Below are 18,320 nucleotides of genomic sequence, written 5' to 3'. Positions count from 1 at the left end.
AATGACTGGCTAGTGCTTCTGCCAGCTGATCAGAGGAGGTGAACAAAGCCTGGATTGGCTCTTGGCTATGGTAACCTGACATCACTTTTGGTTTAGGCTGGGTTCACACTACTACACTACTTTCATCCTACTTTGCTCTGCTACATCGGTCCTACATTTATCCTACATTGGTCCTACATCCATCCTACTTTCATGAACAGGATACTACTTTGGTCCGACTTCAATGATTTTCAATGGGCCTGAAGTAGGATCAATGTAGGACCAAAAGTAGTACAGGGAGCATTTTCAAAGTCGGACCGACTTGTGTAGGACGCTACAAGACGCTCTCATAGGGAAACATTGAACACAGAGCAAAGTAGGATGAAAGTAGTGTAGTAGTGTGAACCCAGCCTTACCCAGAATTTCTCTTTTTGGTTGCCGATGTGTGTTGTTGCAGTCACATATTAATTTTTCATCTTTGGCCCTGCACAACGTTTATACTAAATATACAAATTCACTGGTTAAAGTTATTGTAAATGCTATATATTTTTGTCATATAAAAATAAATAATTTAATAATAATAATAATAATAATAATAAGAAAAAAAAAAAAAAAAACACCAAAGGCCTCCCTTACTATTCAGTTGCTAAATGCGCTAGGGCCTGTATAGCTTTGTGCTGGAGGGATGCTACTCCACCTTCAAAGTCTTTGTGGTTTTCAAAAATGAATAAACTTGGGTACATGGAAGACCTCACAGCTACCTTGTGAAACAAGGAAGAAGTCTTCCCACAGAACTGGCGGCCTTGGCAATACTTCATATGCAGTGATGCCTATCTCAATGAGTTCCCTGCTCCCGAGTAACGTTCCCTGGTTCGTGGATGCCCCTTCCCGGGAGACCTCTCTTCCATTATCCCCCCATCTCATAATGTATCCTTCAATCCAGATGTGTCATCTCCAGCCCACTACTAAGAACAGGGTGCTTGGATTCCTTTTATGATGATGATGAGACTCATGTTCTAGTTGCTACCGGTATATCATAATTCATACTCTCTGTTGGGGGGGGGAAGTTCTATGAGATTGTCTCTCTCAACTACTGCTAGCTAATGTTGGCGTTACCCCTATTCTATATATAAATCTTTACACAAATTTTATATAAATAAAATATAAATCACACTTCAATAGCCGATATAAAAAGGTGACCAAAATAATTTATTATAAAACAATCTTCTGGTGTAACAAAATAGACATTAACAATGTAATACAATATATGCATTCTAAAATTACAGTGAAATATTACAAGTGGTAGTGTTTGAGAAGAGAACACTTAGTAAATAGGTTTATTTTACAAGACAGAGCGATATTTACATGCAAACATAATCCATACAGCACATGCCGATTCTGGGTATGTGAAAATTCGCGCCCGAACTGCAATTCGCATCTGATCCCCACGACAGCTAATTATTTCTTCACAAAATGGAGAACTGTAAGCAAATATACAAGATTCGTTTAGAGACAAAAGTCAGCGCTAGAGAGTTAGTGGCAGCTAGCAGCAACAGGTAAATATACAAAACCTCTAAAACAATAGTATAAACAGTGTGCAGTGCCAAAGATTAAAAATGAATGTGGAGACAGTCAGTACAATGACAAAATAAACAGAAATCTTAAAAAAGATGATTTCTCAAATACAATGTAAAAAGAGTACACTTAAAGCGGGAGTTCACCCGAAAAACTATTTTTAACATTAGCTTGAGGCTCGTTTTGTGAAGGGGAATCGGGTGTTTTTTTTTTTAATCGAAGCAGTACTTACCGTTTTAGAGATAGATCTTCTCCGCCGCTTCCGGGTATGGTCTTCGGCACTGGGCGTTCCTATTTGATTGATAGGCTTCCGACGGTCGCATACATCGCGTCACGAGTAGCCGAAAGTCGGTGCGGCTCTATACGGCGCCTGCGCACCGACGTTCGGCTACTTTCGGAAAATCGTGACGCGCTGTATGCGACCGTCGGAAGCCTGTCAATCAAATTGGAACGCCCAGTCCCGCAGGCCATACCCGGAAGCGGCGGAGAAGATCTATCTCTAAAACGGTAAGTACTGCTTTGATTTAAAAAACAACACCCGATTCCCCTTCACAAAACGAGCCTCAATCTAATGTTATAAATTGAGTTTTTGGGTGAACCTCCACTTTAACAAGAACACGTCGAATTTCTATCTTCCAACAACGTGAAAAATCGTATGCGAATAAACCACAATAAAAATACACTTTAAGTCAGAAGTTGTGTCCCGTTTTTTTTTTTCTTCCTCCATCATAAGTTATGTAGCACCATGTGTCCTCAACCTTTACCGCTATACATTCACCAGTTCCTAAGCTGCAAAAGGCCCCTTTCAGACGTCCGCTCCACCTGTCCGTTATTACAAGTCCATTAACGGACTTGTAATACATCCCTATTGGATCGCGTCCGTTAGCGGATGGAGCATCCGCTCGCGCCTGTCGGGATCCGGTTTTCGGACAGAAGAAAACCCTATTTTTCTTCCGTCCGGCGGAACGGAACTGATGCAGACGGACAGACGGTCCGTCTGCATCCGGTTCCCCATAGGGCAGAGCGGAGCTGAGACAGGGCGGTCCCTGCACTGTGTGCGGGGACCGCCCTATCCGCCGACAGCTCAGCGGGGATCCCCGCTGAGCCGACGGAGACACACGGAGCAGACCCAGAAACGGTCCGCTCCGTGTGAAAGAGCCCTAAGAGAAGCAGCAGTCAACAAGTGTGTGAAGATAAACACTCAAGTCCACCACTCCGCAAATGTCTCCAGGCCATGGCACTTCTCATCACCAAGGGGCAATCAATCAATCAATCTAGCCACGATGGACATTCACCAAGTCTACAATCTTTTCCACCCACATTTATTTCCAATGTATCAAAGTCCAGGAAGAAGGAAGAAGAAGAAAGAAGAAGAGCCTCCCTTACTAAATGTGCTAGGGCCTGTATAGCTTTGTGCTGGAGGGATGCTACTCCACCAGAGTAATGTTCCCTGGTCTATGGATGCCCCTTCCCGGGAGACTTCTCTTCCATTTTTTCCCCCTTCCCCTTTTTTTGTCCCCCCTCCCCCCCTCATAATACATCCTTCAATCCAGATGTGCAATCTCTAGCCCACTACTAAGAACAGGGTGCTTGGATTCCTTTTACGATGATGCGACTCAGGTTCTAGTTGCTATATCATAATTCAGACTCTCTGTTGGGGGAAGTTCTACGAGATTGTCTCTCTCAACTACTGCTAGCTCATGTTGGTGTTACCCCTTTTCCATATATAGTCTTTATAGCAGCTTTGCAATAATATATATCCATTTCTGTAAGCCGACAAACTCAATTTGTATGCTTTGTTGTTTTCTTCAATGTCCTGCATATGATGCATATTGTATCTTGGCTCATTTTATATCTACTGCATTTTGCTTTGTACATTTCCTTTTTTGTCTGCCAAACAAGGGAATAAAAAAAAAATCATTATGTTATACTTATCTGCTCTGAGCAATATTCTTGCACAGAGCAGTCCCTTACCTCCTCTTCTGGAGTCTCCCCCCCAAAAAAAAAATCCGGCCAGAACAGGAAAGTAGAAAAATCCCTCATCCTCCATTCCCCCCAGTTGCGATTGGCTTCACTTCAGTCGTGGCGCATGGCCACTTCCGGTGACGTCATTGTGCAACTCTGGGATCACCATTGCCCCTCCCCTGCTCCTCCTGAATGAGGAGATTTAGGTCGAAACCACAGAAACATCAATCGTCCACCCAACAGTAAACGGCCTTCCCACTTTACTGAACAACCAAGGGGCATAGGAGTCCCCTGGGACAAATTGCTTGAGGGGCATGGACCACACCAACCCCAGGATCATAGCAACATTGCAACCCCCCCCCCCCCCCTTGAACTTTGCGACCTTTTGCCACATTTCAGGCTTCAAACATAAAGATATAAAACTGTAATTTTTTTTGAAGAATCAACAACAAGTGGGACACAATCATGAAGTGGAACGAAATGTATTGGATATTTCAAACTTTAACAAAAAAAACAAACTGAAAAATTGGGCGTGCAAAATTATTCAGCCACTTTACTTTTAGTGCAGCAAACTCTCTCCAGAAGTTCAGAGAGGATCTCTGAATGATCCAATGTTGACCTAAATGACTAATGGTGATAAATAGAATCCACCTGTGTGTAATCAAGTCTCCGTATAAATGCACCTGCACTGTGATAGTCTCATAGGTCCGTTTAAAGCGCAGAGAGCATCATGAAGAACAAGGAACACACCAGGCAGGTCCGAGATAACGTTGTGGAGAAGTTTAAAGCCGGATTTGGATACAAAAAGATTTCCCAAGCTTTAAACATCCCAAGGAGCACTGTGCAAGCGATAATATTGAAATGGAAGGAGTATCAGACCACTGCAAATCTACGAAGACCTGGCCGTCCCTCTAAACTTTCAGCTCATACAAGGAGAAGACTGATCAGAGATGCAGCCAAGAGGCCCATGATCACTCTGGATGAACTGCAGAGATCTACAGCTGAGATGGGAGACTCTGTCCATAGGACAACAATCAGTCGTATACTGCACAAATCTGGCCTTTATGGAAGAGTGGCAAGAAGAAAGCCATTTCTTAAAGATATCCATAAAACGTGTCGTTTTAAGTTTGCCACAAGCCACCTGGGAGACACACCAAACATGTGGAAGAAGGTGCTCTGGTCAGATGAAACCAAAATCAAACTTTTTCGCAACAATGCAAAACGTTATGTTTGGCGTAAAAGCAACACAGCTCATCACCCTAAACACACCATCCCCACTGTCAAACATGGTGGTGGCAGCATCATGGTTTGGGCCTGCTTTTCTTTAGCAGGGACAGGGAAGATGGTTAAAATTGATGGGAAGATGGATGGAGCCAAATACAGGACCATTCTGGAAGAAACCCTGATGGAGTCTGCAAAAGACCTGAGACTGGGACGGAGATTTGTCTTCCAATAAGACAATGATCCAAAACATAAAGCAAAATCTACAATGGAATGGTTCACAAATAAACATATCCAGGTGTTAGAATGGCCAAGTCAAAGTCCAGACCTGAATCCAATCGAGAATCTGTGGAAAGAACTGAAAACTGCGGTTCACAAACGCTCTCCATCTAACCTCACTGAGCTCGAGCGGTTTTGCAAGGAGGAATGGGCAAAAATTTCAGTCTCTCGATGTGCAAAACTGATAGAGACATACCCCAAGCGACTTACAGCTGTAAATCGCTGCAAATGGTGGCGCTACAAAGTATTAACTTAAGGGGGCTGAATAATTTTGCACGCCCAATTTTTCAGTTTTTTTATTTGTTAAAAAAGTTTGAAATATCCAATAAATCTCGTTCCACTTCATGATTGTGTCCCACTTGTTGTTGATTCTTCAATTTTTTTTACAGTTTTATATCTATGTTTGAAGCCTGAAATGTGGCAAAAGGTCGCAAAGTTCAAGGGGGCCGAATACTTTCGCAAGGCACTGTATATCAAACGCATTATTAGATATCTATACAGAATAAATGAATAAAATAAAACAAACCAAACCTTAACAAAAGACTGCATATTAATAGGAGTGCAAACAATGGCAGTGAAAAGAGAAAATACATAGACTTTTTACTCTAAAATTTAATTTTACCTGACAAAAAGCTTTCCAAAAAAAAAAAGAAGAGTAAAGCTAGTCATCCAATTTAAACCTGGGAGAATAGTGGCAGAGAGTTTATGGATCCATTTAATTTCACATTGCAATATCATCTTTTTCTGAACACTCTCACGTGTGTCTTGGTGGATCCTATCCAAAGCAACACATTTTACTTTGGGAACAATCCACTTATGCATCTCTGCAACATGTCTGCCAATGGAGGAATAGGTATCCCCATTTTCCATTGCACGTACCTGACCAAAAAAAAACGTCTCCACCACTCTCTTTTCGCTTTACCTACATAAAATGCTTTACAGGGGCATTGGAGTAGATGCAGTACATATCTCCCTTTGTGTCACATTTAAAGAAGTGTTTTGGGGGATATACTGAGGACCATTAGGTAAAATCAAGCCTCTGTGTAAGGGGAGTTCACAGTATCTACAATTGCCACATCTGTAGGTCCCTTTTGTTTTCCATCTTCTCGTCTCCCCCTTATATACACTTTGTGACAATTTCTCTCTTAAAGATAGAGCTTTTCTGAAGGCGATTTGTGGAGCATCCGCAACAAATTTACCTACTCTGGGATCAGCGGTGAGGAGGTGCCAATGCTTTGACAAAATATTACAGATCTTAATGTAATTGATCGATATATCTTGTAAATAACCCTAGTTGTTTGTCTGACATCATCCTGTCTTTTTATATGGTATGATAATTCTAAGCATTTGTGAAAGATAGCCCTATTATATGCTGTTCTAGGGCACATACTGCTATAGCCCCTCTGTAAGACATGCTCTTAGGGCTGCAGGGTCAGTTTTAATTTTTTAATCATCTGAACACTTACGTTTCACACAGAGGTATTGACTATACAGGATTGAAGTGATGGAAACTATCTGCTCTCAATATTGTATTGCCAGCGGTAGGCTTGCGATAATGGGTACTCTCTAGTCACCCAGATGGTGCAACCATTATCTCTGTAAATCTTCATTAAGTATTCTGGTTCATACATCTCAAAAATTCCTGCAGTAATGTTCCTGATGCATCACAAATTGGAAATACGTTGTCTATAAAACTATATCATATTAGAACATGACACGCATATCTCAAAAAACTCATCACCCAAAAGTAGGTTTCGCTTCCACTTCCCCAGGTATAGATTGGCATAGGATGGGGCACAACAACATGTGCTCATCGCTACGCCCTGCACTTGGAGGTAGTGGGAGCAATCAAAAGAAAACACATAGGGGGTTATTTATGAAAGACAAATCCGCTTTGCACTACAAGTGCAAAGTGCACTTGAAATTGCACTTGGAAGTGCAGTCGCTGTAGATCCAAGGGGGACATGCAAGGAAAATAAAAACAGCATTTTAGCTTGCACATGATTGGATGATAAAATCAGCAGAGCTTCCCCTCATTTCAGCTCTACCCCTCAGATTTAGAACGACTGCACTTCCAAGTGCACTTGTAGCGCAAAGTGGATTTGCCTTTCGCAAATAACCCCCACAGCGTGCAAGAACAATTTCTATAAGCTCTATGCCATCTGACTCTAGGCTCACATCTCAGGTAAAAGGACCATTCACACTTTAACAGATGCTTTTTAATGTGTTGCCTTGGATGTATTTTTTACAGTCTTTTTTATTAGGTACATTAAAACACCAGCTTGTGGTGTAAAAAGATTACCCCCTAGACTTGTAATCCTCTCTTAGAATGAGCCCATACTAAAGTGGGACTTTTGTCTAGGTAGTATGGCCAGTTGTCTGTAATTTAAGTAATTTTTGTTATTCTATAGCAGGGATCGCCAAATCTTCTAAACCAAAGGGCCAATTTACTGTCCTTCAGACTTTAGGGGGGGCCGGGCTGTGGCCAGCGGGAATAGAACATTTTTCTGGCATCAGTGGGAGTAAACGGTTCCCCATCTTTGGTATTAGGGGGAGAAATAGTGCCCGATTGTTGATGTCAGTGGCAGGAATTATGCCCTATTTCTGGCATCAGAGGACAGAATAGTGTCTCATATTAGTGGGATGAATAGGGCCCCAAGGGCCGGATAAAGGCAAGCAAAGGGCCACAGATTGGAGACCCCTGTTCTATAGGAATGAGAAGTGTAGATATACCATCTGACTATGCCCTAGAGTGACTTATGGGACTCTAGACATCTCTTTAAACACCCCCACTCCTTTAGACAATGGTGGCTTCCACAGAAGATATTGATATGGCATGAAATATTTTATACATAGAAGGCTGACCAAACTTGAAACTGCATGTTTTCTATGCACGTGTTATGGTATAAGAGATTGATTTATACAAATGTATTATATATTCAGAATGAATATATATTATTTTTTTTTGTTCTTTTTTGTCTATATATTTAGTTAGAAAAAAAGTAACACGTGCAAGACAATATCCTTAAAGTAAAGCCTTGTTTGTCCTGAAAAAATAATAGGCCTATTTCTTTGTTTCTCAAGTAAAGTAAGTTATTGCTGCAAAAACAGGCAAAAGGCATTTGGTTTTTCCTGGCCATCAAGATACATTTTAAATGACAAAGAATGAATACAAAGCATTCATGTGTAATCTGTTTAAATACTTATATACAGCTACTTTATTTAGATTTTATTGTACTACTTATTTTTTATTACAAACATAGTATTTAATTTTCTTAGAGTTAAGAAAAATTCTTACCGCATACATGTAGCAAATACCCTCCTTGCATTTCGATGCAAAAAATAAATGGGGAACCCTTTATAAGTATGACCATCAGGTACTGCTCTTCTTATAGCATCTTGAAATTCTTCATTGCCTGCTGAGATGCCTGTGCTACGCTCTGTCTCATATGCTGACAGGGCAGGTGATAACAGATAGGATAGCTGATCATCCCAAACTGTTGAGAGGTCTAGATCCTGTAGAAGAAAAGAAGTGATGAATAAACTATAAAGGAGGTTTAAAATCAACAAAACTGTAGATTGTGGACTTCCTCCATGATGAAATGGGATCCCCATTGACCCCAAACATTGCCTACTGGGGATATTCCCCCGATTCTGAGATAGACAAATTCACTAAAACAAACATTCTTGCATGAAACATTGTTTTCTGCTGGAAAAATTATAGCCAGACAGTGGATGAGACCCATTCCCCCAGCTTCAACGACTGGAAATTGGATAGAAATAACATACTTCCCTACAAAAAGTTCATATACATTAAAGCGGGAGTTCACCCATTTATTAAAAAAAATTTTTTTTCCCTTTTTTCCCCCTTAGATTCCTGCTCGTTTGGTCTAGGGGAATTGGCTATTTGTTTTAAAATATGAGCAGTACTTACCGTTTTCGAGATGCATCTTCTTCCGTCGCTTCCGGGTATGGGTCTTCGGGAGCGGGCGTTCCTTCTTGATTGACAGTCTTCCGAGAGGCTTCCGACGGTCGCATCCATCGCGTCACTCGTAGCCGAAAGTCGGTGCGGCTCTATACTGCGCCTGCGCACCGACGTTCGGCCTCTTTCGGAAAATCGTGACGCGATGGATGCGACCGTCGGAAGCCTCTCGGAAGACTGTCAATCAAGAAGGAACGCCCATTCCCGCAGCCCATACCCAGAAGCGACGGAGAGGATGCATCTCGTAAACGGGTAAGTACGGATCATATTTTAAAACAAATAGGCTATTCCCCTAGACAAAACGAGCAGGAATCTAAGGCTAAAAAGTGCCCTCTAAGGGTAAACCCCCGCTTTAACAGAGGTTGTCCAGATAAGTACAACAAAATCTGGGATAGATGGCTTAAGTCCGCAGACACATGCACTGATGGTTCTAGCGTGCAATCCCATGAATATCTTAGACATAAGGTTTTCCACTCATCGATAGTTACCGAGTCCATTGTTCAATCTGAACACGTTTTTGATCTGCTGTGTCTATATGTGTACAAGCCACATTTCTTTGTTTTATGCATTTCTCCAGTATTGCCTTGTAACTTGCAGAACTATGTTCCAAATGTAAATTGTTCAATAAAAACTTTTTCAAAGAAAAAAAAAAAGAAAAAACCAACCAAGACTAACACTGGTTGCAATTGTTATCCTCTTGGGTAAGCAAAACCAGCAGCAACTGCCTTTGCATCCCCCTAGATAAAAATAAACACAAATACTTTGCAAAGTTATGTGTACATGCTTATGAGACACTCAGCATTTTGAGAAGCTGAAACTCTTTTCTAGTACTTTTATCTACAGGTAAGCTTAGAATAACAGTACACGTTTAGGAGATATTCCAGTGAGCCGCAGCCGGTGACATCACTGGCGCATGCACTCTAAAGGGACAGCATACTCATGCTGTCCCTTCAGAGCTCTCTGCCATGGCAGTGACTCCTGCGCGTGTGCAGGACTGACATCATCGCAGCTTGGCCATTTAAGCAGCCCGGGAACCCAGAAGGAAGACCGGGTGAAGATGGAAGCCATGTCAGCAGTGACAGCACCTAGTTGCAGGGCTTTGTTTTAAGGCAAGTCTTTCATAATATGCTAGTAGGCGATACGTGATAGCACATTATAACAGTGCCTTGCAGGGAGAAATCCTTTTTTTTTTTTTTCGTTTCTCCACTTTACTACTCCTTTAATGTTAAAACGTCTCGCCTGCCTATGGGCCATTAGAGATTTCTAGTTTTAATAATAAGAATGACAATGCTGATCAGTCAGTCATATACAGCTAAACCAAAATAAGTCAATTCTCAAATCAAATCAATTTTGACTTGCCTTAAATACTATCTTTGTAATAACAAAGCAAAAAATGGGTGTATACGGAAAGAAAATTCCATAAATGATTTTAACTCATAGATGTCGTCACCGTAACCAATCACTAATGCAAAAAGAAAAAAGAAACCCTCCTGGTGAGATATACCTGCAGAGCAAAAGAGGTTACTATTGGTGACACCAATAGTGACCTTTTTTGCTCTCCAGGTATATCTCACCAGGGGGGTTTCTTTTCGAAAAGTATTCATAGACCCTTGGATGCCCCCAGCACTGAATGAGAACGGTGGACAGCAACTAGACAAACAGAACTGTGGCAACATGGGTCAACACACCCAACTTCAGAGTGCCACTGTAAGGATGAAAGATGTAATTGCAGAATAATCAACATTCACTTTGTAGAAATTTGGAAAAGTATGAAGAGGACCAGGTGGCATTCTTTCACAGCTGGGCAACATAGGAATCATGCCACAATGCCCAGGATCCTTCCACTAATCTGCTGAAATGGGGGCATAAAAGCACAGGAGGATATCAGATTTCACATCCATTTCGCGATAGTCGACTTGGAAGCAGGGTGTCCCTTACAAGGTCCAGATCACAGGACAAATAGAAAATCCACCTGACTGATCGATGCTGTAGCTTTGATGTACACGTTAATTGTCTGAATGTAGTTGAAGCCGTTAAGAGAGATTTCTATTTGATGTTGTGAAGGGCATAAGGATGGTAGGTCTATGTCCCTGCCGAGGTAAAAGACTGATACCACCTTTGGAAGAAAGCATGGTCTTGGGCATAAAACAACTTGTCTTTGTGACGTATGAGGAACATCTTTTTACAGAAGCTTCCAACAAGTCTGATAGAGGTGATGGCAACCAAAAATGCTACTTTGTAGGTGAGGTCATCTATGCAAATATTCCTGATGGGTTCAAAGGGGGTTTCTGCAGGGCAGAGAGAACCAAGTACAATGCAAGATATACCTAGAAGAAAAGTATTTACAATGCAGCCTAGACCTCTCATGGAGATTCTCATTGTAGGATGTCTCTGATCTCAGATCTCAAGCATAGGCTCTAAAGAATTTTATTTTCTGGAAGAAAAACCTTTGCTTGGGATGTGTCCAAGACTTGGCCTAACTGTTGCAATTCCAGGTGAAGAGAAGGCTGCAGAGGCGATTGTTTGAAATTGATCACCCAGTCGAAAGCCTGGCGCATTTGAATTGTCTTGTGGACATGTGCGGACAGCTGGTTGGGAAAGGAGCCTCTCAGGAGAAGCTGAGGGCAAGAAGAGGTAGTATGACCTTTTGTGAATAATTCAGGAGCAGTGGATAGGACAAATGGCAGTATGGCAAATTGGAAAGGATTGCACTGCAAATTGCGGCACATAAGATGGATGTAAACATGTAGATAGGCATCTTGGATGTTTATGGGTGCCATATATTCGCCTTGGTTGGGGGACCTTCGACTGTAGGAGTAAAACCTTCCCTTCTGTGTCATCTTTGATCAATTGGTCAAGTGCCTCTCCAAATAGTCATCTTCCTTAAAAAGGCATACAAGTCAGGCACTTTCCACAGGTAGCTTCAGCGGTCCAGGCTTTCAGTCACAAGATTCTGCTCATGTGAATGGAGAGTTATTCTGGAAATTTGTTAGGGCAGTGTTTCTCAACTGGGGTTTGGTGGAACCCTAGGGTTCTGCGACAAGTCCCCAGGAGTTCTGCCACAATTTAACATTATGGCCGATGCACATGCACGCTTACAGTGAGTACTGTCATTGATTACCATGCATTGATACCTCAGAGAACTCAGATGGGTGGAGCAGGGAGGAATGCAGAGGGAGAGCTCTAAATTCAGACCATGGAGGCGGGAAGCACAGAGTGGGAGCCATGAATGAAGACTATGGAGGCACGGAGCACACAGTGGGAGCAAGTGGCTGGATCAGAAGTTGAGACCCTCCCTGTCTGGATGGCAGCAGTGATGCACACTGTGGGGAGATTGGAGCAGAGAAAAGGAGCACATGGCTGGATAGGAAGGTGAGATCCTGTGTGCAGAAGGGGTGAATGCAGACTGCTGGGGGCAGGGGAGAACAGAGAACAGGAGGTGACATCCTGTGTATAGCAGTACTAAGTGCAGACTGCAGAGAACAGGAACACAGTTGGATCAGGCTGAATGTAGCAGGAGGTGAGATTATAATATCTTTATGTTATTCCATAATTGTACAAAATGCCATTATGATCTCACCTTCTGCCACATTCAGCCTGATCCAGCGGTGCGCCCACTCTCTGCTCCCCCCTCTACAGTCTGCATTGAGCCGCTACCATACACACCTCCTACAACATTCAACCGTGTTCTCCCACTCTCATCGCTCCTTTTGGTACCACCATCTGAGCTCACTGGCGCTGGAACTATAGAGGAGGCACCAGGTATCAATGTTGATTGACAGTACTCGCTGTCAGTGTGCATTGAAAACTTATCTGCATAGAAACACGCAACATGTATGCATTTTTTTGCAGAAAGAAATAAATACTCAAATGACACCAACATTTTGGTGTGAACAGGGTGCATATAAATCAGTTGTTTTCACTATGTTCTTGCAGATACCTACGTTGGGTAAATGCATGTCTCTGCACACGGTGTGAACAAGACCAAAGTATACTATGCAAGTTAAATCTGCACCATTTTCCATCAATTCTTATGTTGTGAACAAGGCCCAACTGTTCTCATCCCTCACAATATGTGGGAGTTTTGTTCAAGTTCATTGAGGCCTCGTTCACAGCATATGTTCAAAAAAAAAACTGAGGCATGCTGGGAGTGGGAGGGATTATACTAGACAATTCTAGTCTAGCAGCTGAACCCAATGTACCTGAATGCTCATCCTATGTCTTGTTCAATGAAGAAAGTATGCATGCAGCTGATCAAAAAAAAAAAAGAAGGGCTCATTTGCAGACTATGGATATCAGTGCCTGTTTAAATGAGGACTAATTATAAACAGATCTCCAACTTCTACTTATCACAATAAAATGAAAAAAATATAAAAAAGACTTTTCCTAAAACCATTAATGTTTGCCTTTAGTTTATAAATCAGTTATAACCTTTTAACACTGGTGCAAAATAAAACAATAAAAAGATTTAGAAATACAAAAAGCTCTGCCAAAAAAAAAAACACACATTTTTTTTGCCTCCATGGACCACAAAAATAACGCTACTAAGCACACACACAAATTCACAGAGCCATTAAATAAATATTGGATGTTACCTTTCTGTGCTCAGACACAAGAACTCGCAGCTGCAGCTCAATTTCATTACTTTCTGTAGCAGCATCGATCAGGGAGCTGCAGAGTGGAGGGAATGGAGGAAGAGAGGTAATGGACCCTGGCGAACAAACTGACTTAATTGCCTCTGCACTCATTGGCTTCCACCTGGATTCATCATGCAGATCACATACACACAGATCAACAGAATCTGATGGCTGACAATTGGCAAAGAAGTGCTGATGGTTAAAAATGCAACCAATGGTTCGGTATGGATAGAGAGGCTTAGGCTGTACCACTGAAGGAGGATCATCTGGGTTAATGGGTTTATGAATGTATCTGTGTGATTGAAAAAAAAAAACAAGATTATAAAATGCAGATAAATGTACTGTGAACATGAACAAAATGTACAAGAATTGATGCACTATAAAAAAAAAAAAAAAAAAAAAAAATCATGGATCACATCTATCCTAAATACAGGGTTTATCGGGTACTTAACTGAGCGAAGCTCTTACAGCATTTGTTAGTAAAGCAAGACAGCACTCTACTCACATGTAGCTTGGCTATTTTCCAAAACTATGAATAGAATTATTTCGATTTTTTTTTTTAGATCAGCTGTTTATTTAAGCATATAAAATTGTCATAAATTCAATTATTTTTACTTTATTTCTATTTTTTATAAACAGCTGAACTACCCAACATATAGTTACTGAGCCCCATCACTTATGTGCAGCACTTCCTCCCAACTTCCAATCATGAAGTGTGCATACTCTCTGTTCTCTATATCTCAATGGGACCTACATGTCCCAAGATGACTCGCCAAATACTCACGTGCAATGCTGCAACAGAGTGCTAAACAGATGAGGATGGAGATGAAAGAAAGTTTTGATTTGCCTACTTCCCATGCTAAACACATCATGGACAAGTGGGTGGGTCACAACTTTCTTTTGTCTCTAGCCCCCTTGGGAGGAATAGGGGTTTGGGTTAGAGGAGGTTGTCCGTGTTAGAAATTCAGCAACCATTTCAGTTATACTTCTATATTAAGTTTTATAGCTTAAGGGCTCCATTGCACCCAAGATGAAAAAATAAATAAAAAAAAAACACAACAAAACAAACCTCATGCAACCAGGATAAGTAAGCTGCTAAATATATCATTTTTGTTTTGGGGTATAACAGCGCTTTAACCCCTTTCCATCAGCTGCATACGTGTCCGCACAGAGTGGGGATTATACCGTGCTGACACATATATGTGTAGGTTTGCTTGTGTTGGGAACGCACTTGATCTTGCATCTCAGCGCAAACACCAAGCAGTCATCAACAGCTCCTGGTCTCAAAGTAATGATCAGGAGCCAGGAGGACTGGCTTCCAATTACGTGATCACTTGGACAACACACATATGATATCTCCATGCACAACAGGGGTAGGAAGATTTATTTTGGGTTGTTTTTCAGAGGCGAGTCATTGTAATGGCAAGAAACATACAGCATTTATTTTATATTTTTATATTTTGGCCTAGTATTCCTTTGATAATAAAATGTGCATTAAAGCGCACAATGCACAAGTGTGCATTGGCCCCAAGTCTGTACTGAGAGTCAACTACTGCCAACAGCAGCTCTCTCTGGCTTTAGCACAGTGTTTCTCAACTAGGGTTGTGTGGAACCCTAGGGTTCCTCCTGAGGTTCATAAGGGTTCCTTGAGCTTTGAGCAATAGTGGCTTGATCTCCCATCTTCACTGATCACAAATGTAAAGGGGTCATTTTCCACTACTTCTAAATTGACCACTAATGCTAGAGTCAACACCAAGTGCGCCACATTACTTCTTAAAATGTAGAACTTTCTTTGATGCAATAATCATGCTAATGTATTGTGAGCTGTTGGCCTAATTATTTTTTAGCAGGGGTTGCCCAGGAACCTGAAAATGATTTCAAGGGTTCCTCAGGGGTAAAAATGTTGAGAAATGCAGCTTTAGCATTTTATGCCAAGTTCACACATGTGGGTCTTCTTCCAAGGAGCTGCATATATGTGGTCTGCAATTGTGCTGGAAGCGTGTTCCCAGCACAGGGACCAAGCGGTCACCAACATTTTCTGTTCTTATAGAAACCAGGGGGACTGGCTCTTGAGCTCATGATTGGCTATCTGAGTGATCAATACTCGAATTCTCCTCTGAATGTCTTTCTCCCTAGTCAGAGAAGAGTGTAAATGTAAAATATTATGGGGCAGATCCTCAAAGATCTGCACCAGCGCAGTGTATCTGAGATACGCTACGCCGCAACTTACCTGGCTTTGGTTTAAATCCAGAAAGAATTTGCGCCGTAAGTTACGGCGGCGTAGTGTATTTCTCGCGGCATAAGGGCGCGGAATTCAAATGCAGCGAGTAGGGGGCGTGTTTCATTTAAATTAAATGCGTCCCTGCGCAAAACTCCCAGAGTGCATTGCTCCAAATGATGTCGCAAGGACGTCATTGTTTTTGTCGTGAACGTAAATGGCGTCCAGCCCCATTAACGGACGACTTACGCAAACAACGTAAAATTTTCTAAATTAGACGCGGGAACGACGGCCATACTTAACATTGAGTACGCCACCAGATAGCAGCTTTAACTATACGCCGGAAAAAGCCGAACGGAAACGACGTAAAAGAATGCGACGGCCGCTCGTACGTTCGTGGATCGTCGGAAAAAGCTAATCTGCATACTCGATGCGGATTACGACGTGAACGCCACCCAGCGGCCGCCGGAAAATTGCATCTTAGATCCGACGACGTACGCCTGTCCGATCTAACACAGATGCCGTCGTGTCTTGTTTGGTGGATACCAAAACAAAGATACGACGCGCAAAATTTGAAATTACGCGGTGTATCAATGGATACGCCGGCCTAATTTCTTTGAGGATCTGCCTATATATATACACACATTTACATACATACATATACACACACACATATACATACACATACATACATACATACACACACACACACACACACACACATACATATATACAAACACACACAGTGGGGATCGAAAGTTTGGGCACCCCAGGCCCTCCAAAAGGCATCAAATTACAGATTAGACATTCTTATAATATGTCAAAAAAAAAGTTAGATTTAATTTCCATCATTTACACTTTCAAAATTACAAAAAAATGGCGTCTGCAAAAGTTTGGGCACCCTGCAGAGTTAATATCTTGTACTGCCCCCTTTGGCAAGTATCACAGCTTGTAAACGCTTTTTGTAGCCAGCCAAGAGGCTTTCAATTCTTGTTTGAGGTATCTTTGCCCATTCTTCCTTACAAAAGTCTTCCAGTTCTTTGAGATCTCTGGGCTGTCTGTCACGCACTGCTCTTTTAAGGTCTATCCATAGATTTTCAATTATGTTGAGGTCAGGAGATTGTGAAGGCCATGGCAAAACCTTCAGTTTACGCCTGAGTGTGTTTAGGATCATTATCCATTTGTAGAAGCCATCCTCTCTTTCACTTCAACTTTTTCACAGATGGCATGTGACCAGTTTTGTCCAATCACAGTGTAAACAGAATTTTCCGGTTATCTGCAATCCTCTCCTCACTATGAAAGCACATGAGGAGAGGACGGCCGATAAGTGGCAATCCACACAGGGCAGAGCTACACTGATAATCAGTGATGCCCATCAGTGCACCTCAGTGGCCCCTGCCCATTAGTGCCCATCAGTGAAGGAGAAAAAATTACTTATTTACAAAATTTTGAAACAGAAACTAAGAAAATTTTGAGTCTTTTTTAGTTTGTTTAGCAAAAAATAAAAACCCAGTGGCGATTAAATACCAGCAAAAGAAAGCTCTGTCTCCAGAAAAATGCTAAACACTTTGTTTGGGTACAGTATTGCATGACTGAGTAATTGTCATTCAAAGTGCAACAGCACTGAAAGCTGAAATTTAACCTGAGCAGGATGGGGGTGAAAGTGCCCAGTGAGCAAGTGGTTAAACCGAATGGGTTGCTTTACAAGGTGAGGGTTTACAATCACTTTAAGTACACATGTCTGAAATTTACCTCTGTCCTGTCAAACTTTCCCAGAAGGTGATCGCTCCATCTGTAGCACAAGTCATCACCCATGTGTGAGCCACTCCTTTTCCTTTAGTACCAACACACACATAAGCATCCAGACCAAAGCCGAGGAGAAGACTGCACAGGAGATTGCAATGGTCTTCACAATCGCCCTTAAAAGAGGAGATGCTACAATTACCTAAATGGGTAAACAAAGTCCTACTCAAGGAAACACATGACTATTTTATACATACTGTATGTACCCAAGAGCATAATATATATATATATATATATATATATATATATATATATATATATATATATATATATATATATCTATATCTATATCAATGATACAGCACAACTAATCAAATATCTGAATGGAAAATGTTCTGTTTCCCTAGTAAACTGTTTTTTTCTACTGGTTAGAAGCCGACTGACCAGATGCTCTACACCAGGGTTTCCCAACTCCAGTCCTCAAGGCACACCAACAGGTCATGTTTTCAGGATTTCCCTCAGATGAAACGGCTGTGGTAATTACTAAGGCAGTGAAACTGATCAAATCACCTGTGCAAAATAATGGAAAGCCTGAAAACATGACCTGTTGGTGTGCCTTGAGGACTGGAGTTGGGAAACACTGCAGTCTACACAACAGACCTTTTCCAAGTCGTGTGATTTCGTATCACCAATAGTCACAAAACAAAGAAACAGAAATGAA

The 18,320-nt window shown here is 41.6% G+C and overlaps 1 protein-coding gene across 1 annotated transcript in view; it reads right to left on the bottom strand.

Annotated features, from left to right (window-relative positions):
- Window positions 1-1,167: 1,167 nt before the first annotated feature.
- CEP76 (centrosomal protein 76) overlaps window positions 1,168-18,320 on the bottom strand; it is a 34,837-nt gene continuing 17,684 nt past the window's right edge. Inside the window, exons 9-12 of the mRNA XM_040353929.1 lie at window positions 17,609-17,775; window positions 13,597-13,930; window positions 8,318-8,535; window positions 1,168-1,460 (exon numbers count right to left, since the gene is read on the bottom strand). Of these exons, the coding sequence (XP_040209863.1) occupies window positions 1,322-1,460; window positions 8,318-8,535; window positions 13,597-13,930; window positions 17,609-17,775 (858 nt within the window). The 3' untranslated portion in view covers window positions 1,168-1,321. The remainder of the gene's footprint in view (window positions 1,461-8,317; window positions 8,536-13,596; window positions 13,931-17,608; window positions 17,776-18,320) is intronic.

This window comes from Rana temporaria, chromosome 5 (assembly GCF_905171775.1).
Source record: "Rana temporaria chromosome 5, aRanTem1.1, whole genome shotgun sequence".
Classification (NCBI taxonomy): domain Eukaryota; kingdom Metazoa; phylum Chordata; class Amphibia; order Anura; family Ranidae; genus Rana; species Rana temporaria.
This window is presented reverse-complemented; position numbering and strand designations above follow the sequence as displayed.